Source organism: Panthera onca, chromosome D1, assembly GCF_046562875.1.
Source record: "Panthera onca isolate mPanOnc1 chromosome D1, mPanOnc1 haplotype 2, whole genome shotgun sequence".
Lineage (NCBI taxonomy): Eukaryota > Metazoa > Chordata > Mammalia > Carnivora > Felidae > Panthera > Panthera onca.
The window spans coordinates 15,830,814-15,846,868 of NC_138348.1; the positions used below are offsets into that span (position 1 = coordinate 15,830,814).

At 40.0% G+C, this 16,055-nt stretch overlaps 1 protein-coding gene across 15 annotated transcripts in view; it reads left to right on the top strand.

Moving 5' to 3' along the window:
* CELF1 (CUGBP Elav-like family member 1) overlaps positions 1-16,055 on the top strand; it is a 75,256-nt gene that overhangs the window by 45,555 nt on the left and 13,646 nt on the right. For 13 of the 15 annotated variants that reach the window (XM_078433453.2, XM_078433454.2, XM_078433455.2 and 10 more), the window contains 6 exons: positions 7,459-7,646; positions 9,582-9,664; positions 10,041-10,089; positions 13,598-13,732; positions 14,271-14,350; positions 14,673-14,834. In XM_078433453.2, coding sequence (XP_078289579.1) covers positions 7,459-7,646; positions 9,582-9,664; positions 10,041-10,089; positions 13,598-13,732; positions 14,271-14,350; positions 14,673-14,834 — 697 coding nt within the window. The remainder of the gene's footprint in view (positions 1-7,458; positions 7,647-9,581; positions 9,665-10,040; positions 10,090-13,597; positions 13,733-14,270; positions 14,351-14,672; positions 14,835-16,055) is intronic. The other 2 variants (XM_078433456.2, XM_060606640.3) reach the window with 1 other exon arrangement.

Genomic DNA, 16,055 nt, shown 5'->3' on the forward strand with positions numbered 1-16,055 from the left:
TCAGTAGGTAGTTTTCTCTCTCAAGTGATTTTGCCCAGTAATGTGATCTAGCAATGTATCTATTTCAAAATTTCCTGCAAAAGAGAAGAATGGCTGGAGGAGCTGTGGAAGGGCTGGGGACCTGAACTGTAGTTCCTATTCTTACTTTTAACAGTGTCCTTGATTCTGCTGTGACTACTCTTCAGCTTCCCTGGTTTCTCTTACATTGCTTATACCCTAGGAGATGGGTGTTCTCTAGGAGTTGTAGCTCAGTCCCTTTTAGCTTTCCCTTGGCTTGAGGGGGTACCGATTGCTTTTCTGATTCTCACATCTCTGTATTTTTCCCCCAAATGTCCCCTGAACTTCCCCGTGCAAAAACACTTTCCCAAAATGACTGTACTAGAACCTAAGAGGGATCAGTAACTTCTTTTCCTCATCTTTTTCATTGGGTTATCTCCAATTTCTAGTGGGTTCTGCCCCCAAATTTTTCAGCATTGCCTGAGACTGGGCCCTAATCTTAGAAGCTAGTTTGTGCAAAAATCTCTTTATTTCCCCACTTTTATTTCATCCTCTGTATTGTCGGTTGTCTTTAAAAGATCAATCCGATCACTTCCTTGTTTAAAAATCTTGTAATAGCGGGGCCTGGGTGGCTCAGTTGGTTAAGCATCCGACTTCAGCTCGGGTCATGATCTCACAGTTTGTGAGTTCGGGCTCCACGTTGTGCTCCGTGCTGACAGCTCAGAGCCTGGAGCCTGCTTCAGATTCTGTGTCTCCCTCTCTCTCTGCCCCTCCCCTGCTCTCACTCTGTCTCTCTCCTTCAAAAATAAATAAACCTTAAAAAAAGAATCTTGGAATAAAGTCCAAGCCTGTTAGTATCACAAGAAAAGCCCTTCAGGGCATCTTTCCAATGTATCTGTTTATTCTCAGTGATTTTCTAATGTTTTCTCTCTTTTTTTCTAATCTTCTAAAATGTGTACTCTCCCCTAAGTTTCTCAAGTCCTTTTTTTACCTAATGTTATCTTACCTTCTTCTCTTTTTTCTGAATTCTTACCATTTTCACATCACTCCATTCTATACAGCACTGTTTCCAGCCCCTTTGTCCATTCAGCTTAAGTCCCTGCCCTCCTCTTCCAAATACAATAAAACCATCATACCCATTTTTTTTCCCCCACAGAACTTTTAAGCATCCATGAAAATATTTGTAGGTCCTTATAGTTGTGTTCTTCCACTTGTTTGGTGCCATCACCTTCAGGACAGGTACTGCTCAGTCCCCTTCTATAGCCCCTCGAGTGTGTAGTATCTGGCACATAGTAGGAGGTTAGGAAATACAGTTGAATGAATGATAAGCCCTGTGAGATTTGTTTGTTTTTAATAATTAAAGATAATTACTGAAATAAGGTCTCTAGGTGTTATCTCCATTTCTCAGGGAAGAAGGCTGAAAACCTTCACAAGCACCATTAGCCTGTTTAGTTGTTGAAAGGTGACTTAACCTTTATTAAGAGCTTTTTCTAATACCTAACATCCCAACTAACAGGAAGATCTCCCTTTATCCAAAAGGAAATTCCTTCCTTCCAGAATACGTACAATTTTGTCTCACTAGAGAACAGTTGGTAAGTAACTCAGGCCAGTGTTTCTGGGTCCTTTTTATTCTGATGTTCTTCTGTGCCGGTTTTCCACAGCACAGTATCTGAGCCAGAGGGACCTGGTAGGGGTGGGTGGTGGCTGAAGATTGGGAAGCAACAAATATTTATGCCTCTTGGGGATTGGTAAGTATCCAAAATTTTTCTGTTTGTATAATGAACAAATGGAGGCCAACAGGTAATGAGAAGGGTTGAGTGGAAAAAAATGAGTAATGAAAGGTTTTGGAAATTATTAATTTATTGAGGTATAGTTGACATACAGTATTATATTAGTTTCAGGTATGCAGCACAGTGATTTGACATTTGTGTACGTTGTGAAATGGTCATGACAGTAAGTCTGTTGTCACCTGCAAAGTTAATAGTTTTATTTATTATATTCCCATGCTGTACATTACATCCCCATGACTTAATTAACTGGAGATCTGTATTTATTAATCTCCTTTACTCATTTTGTTCCCACCCAAGGAATTGATTTTTGAGCAGATGTAAAGGTAGTATTTGCCAGCCTGTTTGGCTGCAAAGAACAGATACCCACTGGAGCTAGCATATGTGAAAGGGTTTTTTTGTAAGGGCACACATGGGCTGGACTGTAATGTAATTAGGAACTTTCTGGAAGACTTAGAAAATCCTTTCTTTCTGACCCAGGACACACGTTCTCTTGTCCTCGCTGCACGTGCTGCTGCTTGATTGCAGCATGGCTTTGCCTTGCCATTCTCCCTTCCATCCCGTTTTCTTGCTCCATCTCTCTTTGTCTCTCAAATTAAGATATCATTCACATACCATAAAATTTATCCTTTTAAATGCATAATTCAGTGATTTTTACTGTGTCCACAAAGTTGCACAGCTGCCTCCGCTGTCTAATTCCAGAACACTTTGATCACCCCAAGAAGAAATCTGGTACCCTTTAGCAGTCATCCTCCTGCACCCCTAGTCCCCATTCCTAGGCAACTGCTAACCTTTCTGTCTTTATAGATTGGTCTATCCTGGAAATTTCATATAAATGGAATCACACAATGTGTAGCCTTTTGTGATTGGCTTCTTTCACTTGGCATCATGTTTTCAGGCTTCATCGATGTCGATGTTGTAGCATGACCTCTCTTATCTCTTGCCACTGCCCTTTTACCTTGTCACCTTAGGCTGTCTCTGCTTGCAGCTTCCCGAATTCTGACTTCATCACTGCCTGTTTCTGTTAACCAGTTCCATGTTCTGTAGAGCAGTGTTCTGTGCCGTAGAGCTTTCTGTGATGATAAAAATGTTCTCTGCCTCTCCTTATCCTATGCAGTAACCACATGTGGCCAGTGGCTATTGTCTTGCTCGGTAAAGCCAAGCCGTAAGGAGCTTGATTGGCCAGGCCTTTCTGTTTTAAGCATAGGTCTTAGATTTCTGGCTACCCGGTAGATCAGTTTGTTGGGTTAAGGTTCACCCCACTGGTATAGTTAGGTGGAGCCAGGGGATGGGGAAAAAGTGGGACAAGACATTAACTCTGCCCCCCTGAGCTGGGCCTGGGGCCAGGAAGTTTTGAGAGGGAGAGAAGAGAAAGAAGAGAGGGTTGAAGAATTCGGAACAAATGTGTGCTTTGAAAATGAAGCTCTTAGTTTTGTCTCTCCTGTTTCTCTTCCAAAATGGTTCTCTTTTTTACTTTCCTATAGCATGTTCCATCAAGAATCCAGGTAGACAAGGCAGCCTCTGGTCCTGATTTTTCACATTTTCTCATTTTTAATGATTTGCTAGTTGCTGCTAGAAGCAGAAATGTAAAAAAAGGTGGTTGGTGCCATGCCTCTCCCCTAAAACACTTGCTGCCTCCTTATCTCTCTTCTTCCTTCCTTGCTTCCCTCATTCCCTGCTTTTCCTCTCTCCCACCCTGCTCCCAGGTCAGTAATTTCACAGAGGATAAGAATTTCCATAGACTTGCTTCTTAAGAATGACAGGGATAGTATAGGTACTTCTCCAGGGGGCTGCTGAATTCATTGGTTCTTGAGTAGGCATAATAAATATCAGTAATTCATGATCACTGACTCTGAGGAGCTCTCCATCAATGGGGAGGTAAGGCACACATTTGAGAGTGTTTTTAGTGATATGTAGAGTAAATGCCACACCTTGATGACATGGGGTCCTTGGCATATCACACTGAGAGTCTTGTTCCCAGGTGACTTTTTTGTGCAGTGGTTACTTCTAAGGACAACATGCATGCTGGAAATATGTGAGGAAGGTTGAGGATAGAAGAACATTGTTGTTCATTTCCTCTGACACAATAAAAGTTTATAATGATGTTTCCCTTATTCACCAATATATACCACATTTCACATAGTGTCTGGCCTGTATAACTGTATAAGTGCCCAGGATTTATTAGAGGAAAGAATAAGTCAGTGCAACATTCCGGATACATGATGTCCACAGCATCTTCAACATGGCCTGGTAATTTGCTGTGCTCTAGAAGTGCTTCTCAGACTGGTGAAGAACTATGTCCTAAGCCTGTCACGACCTGACTTCTAAAATACAATAAAAACAGTCAAGTAGGAAGACAAGATAATAAGGTATAAGCTTGCATTTTGTATCTTTTAATTATTATTAGATTGAATATATATAAAGTTACCTAGTTCAGTTTCTATAAAAGTTTCTAAAGGGTGGGGCATCTGGATGGCTCAGTGGGTTAAGTGGCCGACTCTTGACTTCAGCTCAGGTCATGATCTCACAGTCCATGAGTTCGAGCCCTGCATCATGCTCTGCACTGACAGTGAGGGACCTGCTTGGGATTCTTTCTTTCCTCTCTGTCCCTTCCCTGCTTGCTGTCTCTCTCCAAATGGGGGTCTGGGGGAGGGAGTTTCTAAAGGGTTAAATTTGAAGATTTCCCTTGGTCCTTGGCACTTTGAATAGCACTGGTCCAGAAGATTCTTCTGGCTAATGAATTGGTATATACAGAGGGAAAGGGTGGTTCATGGAGTAGGTGGATGTGAAGAAATGGAGAAGGATTTGGAGAGTAAAGAGAGAAAGGGAGGGTATTCATCTAGAATGCTGAGTCTCCACTGAACTTTTTTTTTTTTTTAACGTTTATTTATTTTTGAGACAGAGACAGAGCATGAACGGGGGAGGGGCAGAGAGAGAGGGAGACACAGAATCGGAAACAGGCTCCAGGCTCTGAGCCATCAGCCCAGAGCCTGACGCGGGGCTCGAACTCACGGACCGCGAGATCGTGACCTGAGCCGAAGTCGGACGCTTAACCGACTGAGCCACCCAGGCGCCCCCTCCACTGAACTTTTAAATAAACCGTAATTCATATATGTTGATTATTGATGATTCTTTTGCACTAAACAGTGATGTAGAAAATTTAGAAATGGCACACAAATACAGAAGGAACGGACAGAGTGTTTGCCTCCAATATAATTATGAATCAATAAACCCCTGCCTCTTTTCAAAAGTAGTGTCAACATTCTTATCAAAACATATTCTGAGCACCATTTGGGGGTTCTGTGTTAACCCTTTAACCCTCCCTAGGATGGAAATACTAAAGACCAGCAACATTTTAATAAAATGATATTAAAACTGGTAATTAAACTTGTTAGAGGCAGGTTGTTGGGAGCGACAGCCATTGTTTCATTAGTCATAGAGTTTTGTTTTTTTTTTTTTTAATCATAGCGTGGTTTGTTAGAACATTGGGATTACCTTCTAAAAGCGACCACGTTTCATCTGTATAAATATATATATGTTTATTTTTGAGAGAGACAGAGTGTGAGCTAGGGAGAGAGGAAGATACAGAATCTAAAGCAGGCTTCAGGCTCTAAGCTGTTGGTACAGAGCCGGACATGGGGCTCGAACCCATGAACTGCAAGATCATGACCTGAGCCAAAGTCAGACGCTTAACCGACTGAGCCCCATTATATTTTTACAACAACCTGAATTTAGTAATTCCAAACTAAAGGAAAACCAATAAAATAATGCATTTCAAAACACTTGGGGTAGATTGATCTGGTGACAAATAATCACAGGGATAACAGCTGCTCTTTGTGAGCCCTCTTTGTGCACAGTGTTCATTTTTATCAGGATTAGTTGCTTAAATTAAAGGGGGAATTGTTGAGAACAAGAAATTCCTCCCATCCCACACATCTGAGGACTTACTTTGAACCAGGTGCTATACCAGGTGTGACTGTAAGAATGAATAGCAAACAAAACAGTTTCTGCCTTCAAGGAACTCTCAGTCTAATTGGGAGAGCTAGATATAGGCAGATTATGCTAAAAGGTGGTAAATACTATAACGAAGGGGGAAATTTAGTACTGTTTGAGTCCTGACGAAACAGACTAAATTTACCTGAAAGAACATGGGGAAACCTTTCCAGACATGGTAACAAGAGTTGGTCTATATGCCATTTGCCTTACAGCTTTTGATATGTAGTACTAGATTCAGCCAAGGCAATATGTAAATAGTTCCTGTGGGTGTTCAGTTATAAGAAATGTAGGAATTAAAATACAAAGTTTAGACCACCTTCATAGATCCAGCATTCTCAAGTATCTTCAAATATTGTTCAGAAGATAGCACTGGTAGAAAAACTGTTGTTTTTCCTTTAAAGGAAACTAACGTTTTATTTAGGGTTGATATTGGGACGTGGCAAATTTGTTGTTTGTTTTTTTTTTAAACATTTATTTATTATTGAGAGACAGAGCATGAGCAAGGGAGGGTCCAAGAGACAGGCGGACACAGAATCGGAAGCAGGCTCCAGGCTCTGAGCTGTCAGCACAGAGCCGGTCGCGGGGCTCGAACTCACAAACTGAGAGATCATGACCTGAGCTGAAGTCGGAAGCTTAACCGATAGAACCACCCAGGCGCCCCGAGGACGTGGCAAATTTGAATATGATGAAGTGATTTCTGGATTAAGCATGCACTAACAGAAAAGTTAGCCATGCTGGCTGTTTGGAACTTAAGGTGTTAATGGTTGTGATAAATGCTAAGATACAATCTTGAGCTACAGTGGTCCAGAAGGACTTTGATTCATTCTGAGTGGAAACATTTGTAGTCCAGGAATCCCTCTAGGTTCTTGGCAGTGGGAGGGTTAAAATGAAGGTATTAAAGCCGGAGTGTTACAAGTTTGATGTGATAGGATTGTGAGAGTTTGTGGATGTTGTAATGGTTCACTTGGTAAGGGAATTAACTGGTACAGTCTTAGAGAACTAGTAGTAAGTTGGATAACTCAGAAACAAAAAACCCTAGGATGGTGTTGTCATTGTCTACATAACAATCATTTGTGAAAGTTTAAAAGGCGAAGCTTTGTTTTGGTCTTGGAGGCATGACTTAAGAGCACTGGGACAAGGACTGAGACAGCAACATTGAAAGGCTGACATTCTTTCTGTTCTGTTCTTAGCTTAGGCCTTGGAAATCAAGTGCTTTGTTTTAACATCTGCTGAAAGAAGACTTGTCACCTGTCATTGTATACGTGGGGAGTCCTGCATCTTACCCACTAATCAACAGTCCATTGTGATTTTTATGCACATTTTTAAAAGTTTTGTTAACTGTGCTTCAAAACCACTAAAACTTGCTTTAGGAAGTTTGTCTCTTAGGTTCTTACAAGAATTCTCAGGCTAGACAAGGATTGAGTGACATTTGATTACTTAGTTAAAACCCAGAATGCCCTAATCAGAATGGTGACTTCAGTTTGGGATCTAATGGAAAGCATGGCCATGGCTAAGGGGAAGACCAGAGAACTCTGGTAAATTGAATGACTGTAGTGAAAAGAAGTAGAATTCTTTCTCCCGACTTTTTTAGGAAGTAGTTGAGATCTTTAAAGAAAAGAAACATCCCCCTGGAAAGCACCATGAATGCATAATAGAAGCTATATTTTGTTTTATGCAGCTCAAAGAAAATGAACGGCACCCTGGACCACCCAGACCAACCGGATCTTGATGCTATCAAGATGTTTGTGGGCCAGGTTCCAAGAACCTGGTCTGAGAAGGACTTGAGGGAACTCTTTGAACAGTATGGTGCTGTCTATGAAATCAATGTCCTAAGGGATAGGAGCCAAAACCCTCCTCAGAGCAAAGGTAAGGGCTTTGGGTTGGTGTTTTGTTTGTTGTTGTTTATTTAATTTTATTTATTTTGAGAGAGAGAGCATGTGCAGGGGAAGGGCAGAGAGAGAGAGAATCCCAAGCAGGCTCCATGCTGTCGGTTCAGAGTCTGACACAGGGCTTGATCCCACAAACTGTGAGATCATGACCTGAGCCGAAATCAAGAGTCAGATGCTTAACTGACCGAGCCACCCAGGCACCCCAGGACTTGGGATTTTATATCTAATTTCTGTCATGTGCTTGCTGTCTCTCATTGCCGGAATGTTCCTGTGGTCACATCCAAAGGGGCTTTCCTTTTAGAATAGTTACATCTTCCAGCCCAAACGCATTTAATGGCTTAAAAATAAGTTAAGTTGATATTATGAGGATAACTTGTAAATTGGATCATAGATGGTCCTTTGTGAGAGCTCTAAATTTAAGAGACAAACTCATGTGAGAGTCTATCTCTGTCTCACTCTCTCTCTTTTAACGTTTATTTTTGAGAGAGAGCGAGCAGGGGAGGGGCAGAGAGGGAGACAGGACCTGAAGCAGGCTTTGCATTGTCAGTGCAGGGCCCAATGTGGGGTTCGAATTCAATGAACTGCTAGATCGTGACCTGAGCCGAAGTCAGATGCTTAGCCAACTGAGCCACCCAGGTGCCCCTCTCTTTTTTTAAATGTGAATGTCTCTTGATCTTAGGGATGCAATGGCAAAAATAAAGTTGAAGTAAACTAACTACATAAGGTTTTCTTTGGTGTTTTGGCTAGAGTAAGCAGAAAGGAAGGCACTATCTACACTGTACCTATGAATTTCTGTTAGTGTTGCAGAGTCTTCATAGGAAGGCTTAGCAACCAGGAAGGACCTGTTTTTAGGTAACCTGTTTGTTGTAGCCTACAAATGAATGGAAGAAAGACTGCGTTGCTTCCAGAAATACCTAGCAGAGTAGAAGCTTTATGGGAGCAATGGTAGAAGAGGCACTAGCTTTGCCCTATACATGCACATACTATATTCTTTTCCAAATGACTGATGTTAGAATAATTTTCTGTGGAAGCTGTTCTACAGTGCAGATGTGAGCAAGCAGGATTGTTAGGTTTGAAGCCAGCTTAAGAGCAGAGGATCAAGAAGCAGATAAATTATTTTCTCTATGTGTATAGTTAACCAAAAATACAAAGTATTATAGTTCCTTTATATTAACGACTGGCAGTAGAACATGCAGTACTTTAAAATCTTAATTGCAGGGTGATTTTGAAAGGAATCTATATGGTATCTCATGGGACGATGAGCCCATATTTATAAGACACACCTCTCCCCTCCTATCCCTAATAAAGATACAAATCACAAAATCTACAAATCTCCTTAGTGCCATGTGCTGTTAGAATCTTAATTATATTTGATGAGGACCAAGTGTCCAAAAAAGGTGTTAAGAGTTTCTTGCTCTTTAGTCATTTTATAATTTAATAAATGGTTATTATGTTTGAGGCGTATGGTAGAAATTGACTATAAGGATTGATTTATTCTGAGAAAGAATGAGTTCCTGGTAGACTACAAGCTGTGAGTGCAAGGCCCCTTTTTTATTTGTTCTGAGTGTCTTGCCCAGCACACTCCCCGGTGCTCCAAGTAGGGTACGTCGAATGGCATGGTACTGTGACCTTTACAAGGGAAGTTATCTTTCCCAGAGAAGTTTATAGGAGTAGCTAAAGAATTTTAGTAGAACTAGAAGACTATAACAATATAGAAAATGAATAGAAAGTAGTGTAGGGTTTTTTTCTGCTTTCCCTGCCCCCCCTTTCTCTCTTTGGGGGGAGGGATGCTAATTTTAATATACCCAGTCTTCTCTTTGAAGTTCCAGTATGTCTGTGGAGGAGGGAGTACTCTAGGAATTACCTGCTTTCAAAGGACTGGTTTGATTTTGTGAAATCTTGTTTATTGCAGGGTGCTGTTTTGTTACATTTTACACCCGTAAAGCTGCATTAGAGGCGCAGAATGCTCTTCACAACATGAAGGTCCTACCAGGGGTAAGAAAGCTCCTACTAGGAAGTGGAACTGTGGTGGTTTTAACACATGGAACATACTTATAGGTGTCAAGCCCACACTGAAAGCCATCTTGGGGAAAAAGTAACTGCCACAGAAATTGATGTAAAGGAGGACATAAAGGGAATATTTCAAAGAACATAGGCTGAAGGTCATGTAGTTCTCTCTTAACCAAAAGAATTTTAACCTCTTGATTCATACTCTATTTTGATACTTTGGGAAAAAATGATCTTGAGGCAGACGTGAGTATAGAGAGAACTCTTAAGGCTCTGGTTTTGATATTTCCTTTAGAGTCCTCACTTATCTTTCTGAATGCCTTCAGTGTGTACAGTGATAGTATCTGTGTGTTTTCCTTTTTAGATGCATCATCCTATACAGATGAAACCTGCCGACAGTGAGAAGAACAATGGTAAGCAAGTGTGTAAAAGCCTTCTCCTTAGAAGGTTTCTGCCAGTTTAGTGTTCATTCTGATGGTATCTGGTTGTGTTTGCTTTAAGTAATCTTTTTATTATTATTATTATTATTATTATTATTATTATTATCATTATTGAAGTCTAAGTGACATAAAACATTCGTTTCAGGTGTGCAACATAATGATTCAGTATTTGTATATATTAGAAATGATCACCCATAGTAAGTCTAGTTAGTATCTGTCACCATACATAGTAACAAAAAAAGTTTTGATGTGGGAATACAAGCTGGTGCAGCCACTCTGGAAAACAGTATGGAGGTTCCTCAAAAAACTAAAACTAGAACTACCCTATGACCCAACAATTGCACCACTAGGTATTTATCCAAGGGATACAGGTATGCTGTTTCAAAGGGGCACATGCACCCCCATGTTTATAGCAGCATTATCAATAATAGTCAAAGTATGGAAAGAGCCAAATGTCCATCAATGGATGCGGTGTATATGTATGTATGTATGTATGTATGTATGTATGTATGTGTGTGTGTGTGTGTGTGTGTGTGTATAAATATATATATAACCAAGGCACCCCAGGACTTGGGATTTTGTATCTAATTTCTGTCATGTGCTTGTTGTACATACACACACACACACACACACACACACACACACACACACATACAGTGGAGTATTCCTTGGCAATCAAAAAGAATGAAATCTTGGCCATTTGCAACTACGTGGATGGAACTGGAGGGTATTATGCTAAGTGAAATTAGAGAAAGACAAATATATGACTTCACTCATGAGGACTTTAAGAGACAAGACAGATGAACATAAGGGAAGGGAAGCAAAAATAATATAAAAACGGGGAGGGGGACAAAACATAAGAGACTCTTAAATATGGAGAACAAACAGGGTTGCTGGAAGGGTTGTGGGAGGGGGGATGGGCTAAATGGGTAAAGGGCACTAAGGAATCTACTGAAATCATTGTTGCACTATATGCTAACTAATTTGGATGTAAATTAAAAAAAAAAGAAAATTAAAAGGTTTTGATGAGAATTTTTAAGGTCTGCTTTCTAAGCAGCTTTCAAATGTGCATTACATTACTATTAACTGTAGTCACCAGGCTAAATTATTTTATAATGGGAAGTTTGTACCTTTTGATCCTTTAAAAAAATTTTTCAAGTCTTGTTATTTATTTTTGAGAGAGAGAAACTGAGAGAGGGAGGGTCAGAGAGAGAGAAGGAGACACAGAATCTGAAGCAGGCTCCAGGCTGCCTGCTGTCAGCACAGAGCCCAACGCTGGGCTTGAACCCATGAACCAGGAGATTGTGACCCTAGCCGAAGTTGGACACTTGACTGACTGAGCCACCCAGGTGCCCCACCTGTGGATCCTTTTTACCTTTTTTGCCCACTCCCTTACGCCCAACCTCCAACCACCAATTTGGTTTTTGTATCTATGAACTTAGGGAGTTTTTTGTTTGTTTTTAAGATTTTATGTAAGTGAGGTCATACAGTATCTTTCTCTGTTTGACTTATTTCACTTAACATAAAGTCTTCAAGGTCCATCCATGCTGCCACAAATGGCAAGATTCCATTCTTTTTTATGGCTGAATAATATCCCGGGTGTGTGTGTGTGTGTGTGTGTGTGTGTGTGTGTGTGTGTGTCCCACATTTTCTTTATCTGTTCATCTGTTGATAGACACTTAGGTTGTTTCCATGTCTTGACTATTGTAAATAATGCTGCAGTGAACATGGGTGTGCAGCTATTTTTCTTTTTAGGCTTTATTTATTTATTTATTTATTTTTTTTTTTTAGCGTGTATTTTCAGAGCATGAGTGGGGAGGGGCAGAGAGGAGGGAGTCAGATTCTGAAGCAGGTTCCAGGCTCTGAGCTGTCAGCACAGAGCTCGACACGGGGCTTGAATTCATGAACCGCGAGATCATGACCTGAGCTGAAGTCGGACGCTTAACCAAGTCACCCAGGCAGCCCATTAGGCTTTATTTTTAAATAATCTCTACACCCATTGTAGGGCTCAAACTCACAATGCCAAGATCAGGAGTCGCATGCTCCACCGACTTAGCCAGCCAGGTGCCCGGAGTATGCAGCTTTCTGAGTTTATGTTTTTGTTTTCTTCAGATAAATACCCAGAAGTGGAATTACTGGCTTATATGGTAGCTCTGTTTTTAAATTTTTGAGGAACCATGTTGGTTTTTACATTGGCTGCAGTCAGTTTACATTCCCACCAGCAATGCACCAAGGGCTCTCTTTTCCACATCCTCACCAACTCCTGTTATTTCTTGTCTTTTTGATTATAGCCGTTCTAACAAGTGGGAGGGGATACTTCATTGTTGCTTTGATTGGCATTTTGTTGATGATTGGTGATGTTGAGCATCTTTTCATGTACCTGATGGCCATCTGCTGCATGTCTTCTTTGGAAAAATACCTGTTCGGATCCTCTGCCCATTTTTTTAACTGGGTGCTGTGTTTTATTGTTCCTGAGTTGTAGGTGTTATTTCTATATTGGATATTAACCCTTTATCAGATATATGATTTGCAAATATTTTTCCCATTCAGTAGGTTGCCTTTGCATTTTGTTGATGATTTTCTTTGCTCTGTAGAAGCTTTTTAGTTTGATGTAGTCCCACTTGTTTATTTCTGTTTTTGTTGCCTTTGTTTTGGCAGTCAGATCCAAAAAATCATCTTTAAGATTGGTTTTATGGAGCTTACTGCCTATGTTTTCTTCTCAGAGTTTTATGGTTTCAGGTCATACGTTTAAGTCTAATCCATTTTGAGTTAATTTTTGTGTATGGTGTAAGATTGTAGTCCAGTGCACTAAGTAATCTGTCATCTAAATTGTCTGGTTTTTTTTTTTCTTTAAAATAAATATGGTAAATAGAGATGGAGAGAGTTGATACGTAAATAGTACAAGAACATTTTAGAGTAAACTGGAATGTCTTTGATGAATATAATTTCTTACGACAAGAGTGGGGGAAGGGGAGATGGACAAGTAGGAAGGAGAACTTAGTCCTCAAGAGAATAATCAGAAAAGGAAAGTGGACATTTACACTCACCAAAAGGTGTGTTCTGTTTCTCTTGTCATATCAATTAAATGTGAAAAACTTGTCCTTCTTTGGTGTAGTAGAACTGCTAGTAAGAGCAAACATCACTAAGTGCTGGGCAAGATGCTGAGTGCTTTGCATTTAATACCTACAGCTACCTTTAAGAGAAACACGGTTATCCCTATTAATCAGAAGTGACAGGCACAGAATGGTTAAGTAACTTTCACAGGCTCGTAAATTACTATATTTTATCTAAATGTTTCCAATTTTAAGGTTCAGTTGATTATGAGTTGCTAAATGATGAAAAATGTGTATCTTAGAATCCAAGTAATATGATATAAAGGCATAGAGCCAGGATCCAAACATAGATGGTCTGACTCCAGGGTCTATGCCATACTACCTCTTGTAGTAATGATGTTCAAGCCTTTTGTGTTTTACTCTCTTAGCAGTGGAAGACAGGAAGCTGTTTATTGGTATGATTTCCAAGAAGTGCACTGAAAATGACATCCGAGTCATGTTCTCTTCATTTGGACAGATTGAAGAATGCCGGATATTACGGGGACCTGATGGCCTGAGCCGAGGTGGGTACATTTTTAGCCTTTAAAGATACTGGTCTTAAATTTAGAGTCTCTTTTAGTTAGACCAGTGGAAACCAGGGATCACTAGCTAACATGACCCTGTGATGATGGAGTGGCTGGGCTTGATATTGTAAATGTAGGTTCCGTCTACCAACTGATTCCTTTAGAATTGTCCCATCCCCCTAAGGAGTCTACATTCTGCACTTCAGTGTCATGTATTAAAATTTTCTCTTTTTGTGCTTGGACAGGTCCTTAATGGAAACACTTTCTTATCCAGAGAAACTAGAGGATTAGGATTTCTCTCCTTTATCCCTTTATCAAGCACTTTCTTTCTTGTTGTGCTTCCCTACTTTTTCACTGAAGCACTTAGTCACTGTTACAATGTATCTGTCTTCTTTACTAGATCTCTAACTCCTGAAGGCAGGAACCGTGACTATTATTGCTAGCATAGTACTTGGCACATAGCAGGTGCTCAGTAAATGTCAATCGGATATTTAATAAGCAAATGAATGAATGAAGCTATTGACACTTCTCTTACCAGGTTGTGCGTTTGTGACTTTTACAACAAGAGCCATGGCACAGACGGCTATCAAGGCAATGCACCAAGCACAGACCATGGAGGTAGGGAGCAGATGAATGAAAGGGAAAAGTTCCTTAGCCTGAGAGTGCTAGGACAGTTGGCCATTAAAGTTCTGCAGCATCTGACTGCGCTAAAGGTTAAGCAGGCTAAGCATCTTAAAGTGAAAAAAATGATTGGTTTTTAAAAAATTAACATATTAGAAGTTGCCCTTTTAAATTTGTCTTTTTGCCATTTGTGTCTGTCAGGAAGAGAGTCGTGTGGCAGTGAATGAAATTAGAATGCATCTTGTGTGTCACTACAAAGGAGGATTTTTCCTTCGTGTAGAAGGAGGACTTTCACCCTTTGGCTTTGGTGTTTTCATAGGGCTGCTCATCTCCCATGGTGGTAAAATTTGCTGATACGCAGAAGGACAAAGAACAGAAGAGAATGGCCCAGCAGCTCCAGCAGCAGATGCAGCAAATCAGCGCAGCATCTGTGTGGGGAAACCTTGCTGGTCTAAATACTCTTGGACCCCAGTATTTAGCAGTGAGTCTCTGTGGTTTGCTTTCTGCAGACTGTGCAAGCTCCCAGCTGTTTTCTTCTTGTGCCATCCCTAGCTAATAGACACAATGGCATTTACGACTTTAACATTTCAAAATTTTACGTAAAACTTTAGGCAATGCAATATTCTTTTAAGTTAAGTTATGTTAGTGTATCTCTCTGTCTCTCTCTCTGTCTCTCTCTCTGTCGTATAAACACAACTTTGGTTATAATTTGAGACTTCCATTACTATTAAAGTGAAATCCTGATTTCCTGATGCAAAGATTTAGAAATATCTCCAGTGTCCCCGTCACTTCATTTTTTTAAAAAGAAAATCCTAAGAGAATCTTAACTACCAAATATCTCCATATTTCTTTCTCCCAGATGTAGAGAACATAATTAAATGCTTATTGAGTCTTTCCTGAAGAGTATGGTAAATGTTTCTTTCCACTGACTGAGAGAGCAAGATACTGGCACAGACATCATTAAATGAGTATTACAGGTGTATATTTGAGTTCGCTACATTATAGATGGATGGCCTTTAACTCTTTCCATCTTGTTCTTGAGTTTGACTTACGTAGTCCAAAGGCTCTAATTTGGTGTTTAGATTTACTAGATCTACAAATATGTTACAGGGGATTATCACTGCTTTAAAATCTTAAAAGAATAGCGGTACGAAATACTGAAAACTATCTCATCTGTGAAGCTGTCAATGAAGGAAAATCAGTGGTGAAACCAATAGATTCGTATGGATAGTCCCAAAAATATACACATAAGAATAATTATATACTTTTACTCTACTCCTTTAAAACGTTGTCCTATACAGAAACAAAGGCAATGATTTCTGTCTCCCAGTATTGAGTTTTGGCTAATTTGCTGCCTCCTGGTCTTCATATTTCTAAAATGTTAGAAGAAATCCCAGTTTTCCAGCTAGTATTTCTCTGAAGTCAAAAAGTATAGATGGTTGGTATATCTCATCAGATTAAGTTGTTTCTTGGTGCTAGAACATTGCTTGTAAGTTCAGGAAATTCAGAGAGATTTTATTTTAGTCTTCTGCCAAAATGATAATGCGTTTAAAATGATCTCCATTATATGCATTCGCCTTTCTTAGAGAGTTTTGGAGCTCTTTCTTAGGGTAGAGTCTCCTTTTTATTGCCATCACCACATCCAGCAGCACATGATGGTATTTGTTGAGAGCTGCAGTCTTTTTGTTTCAGTTAGACATGA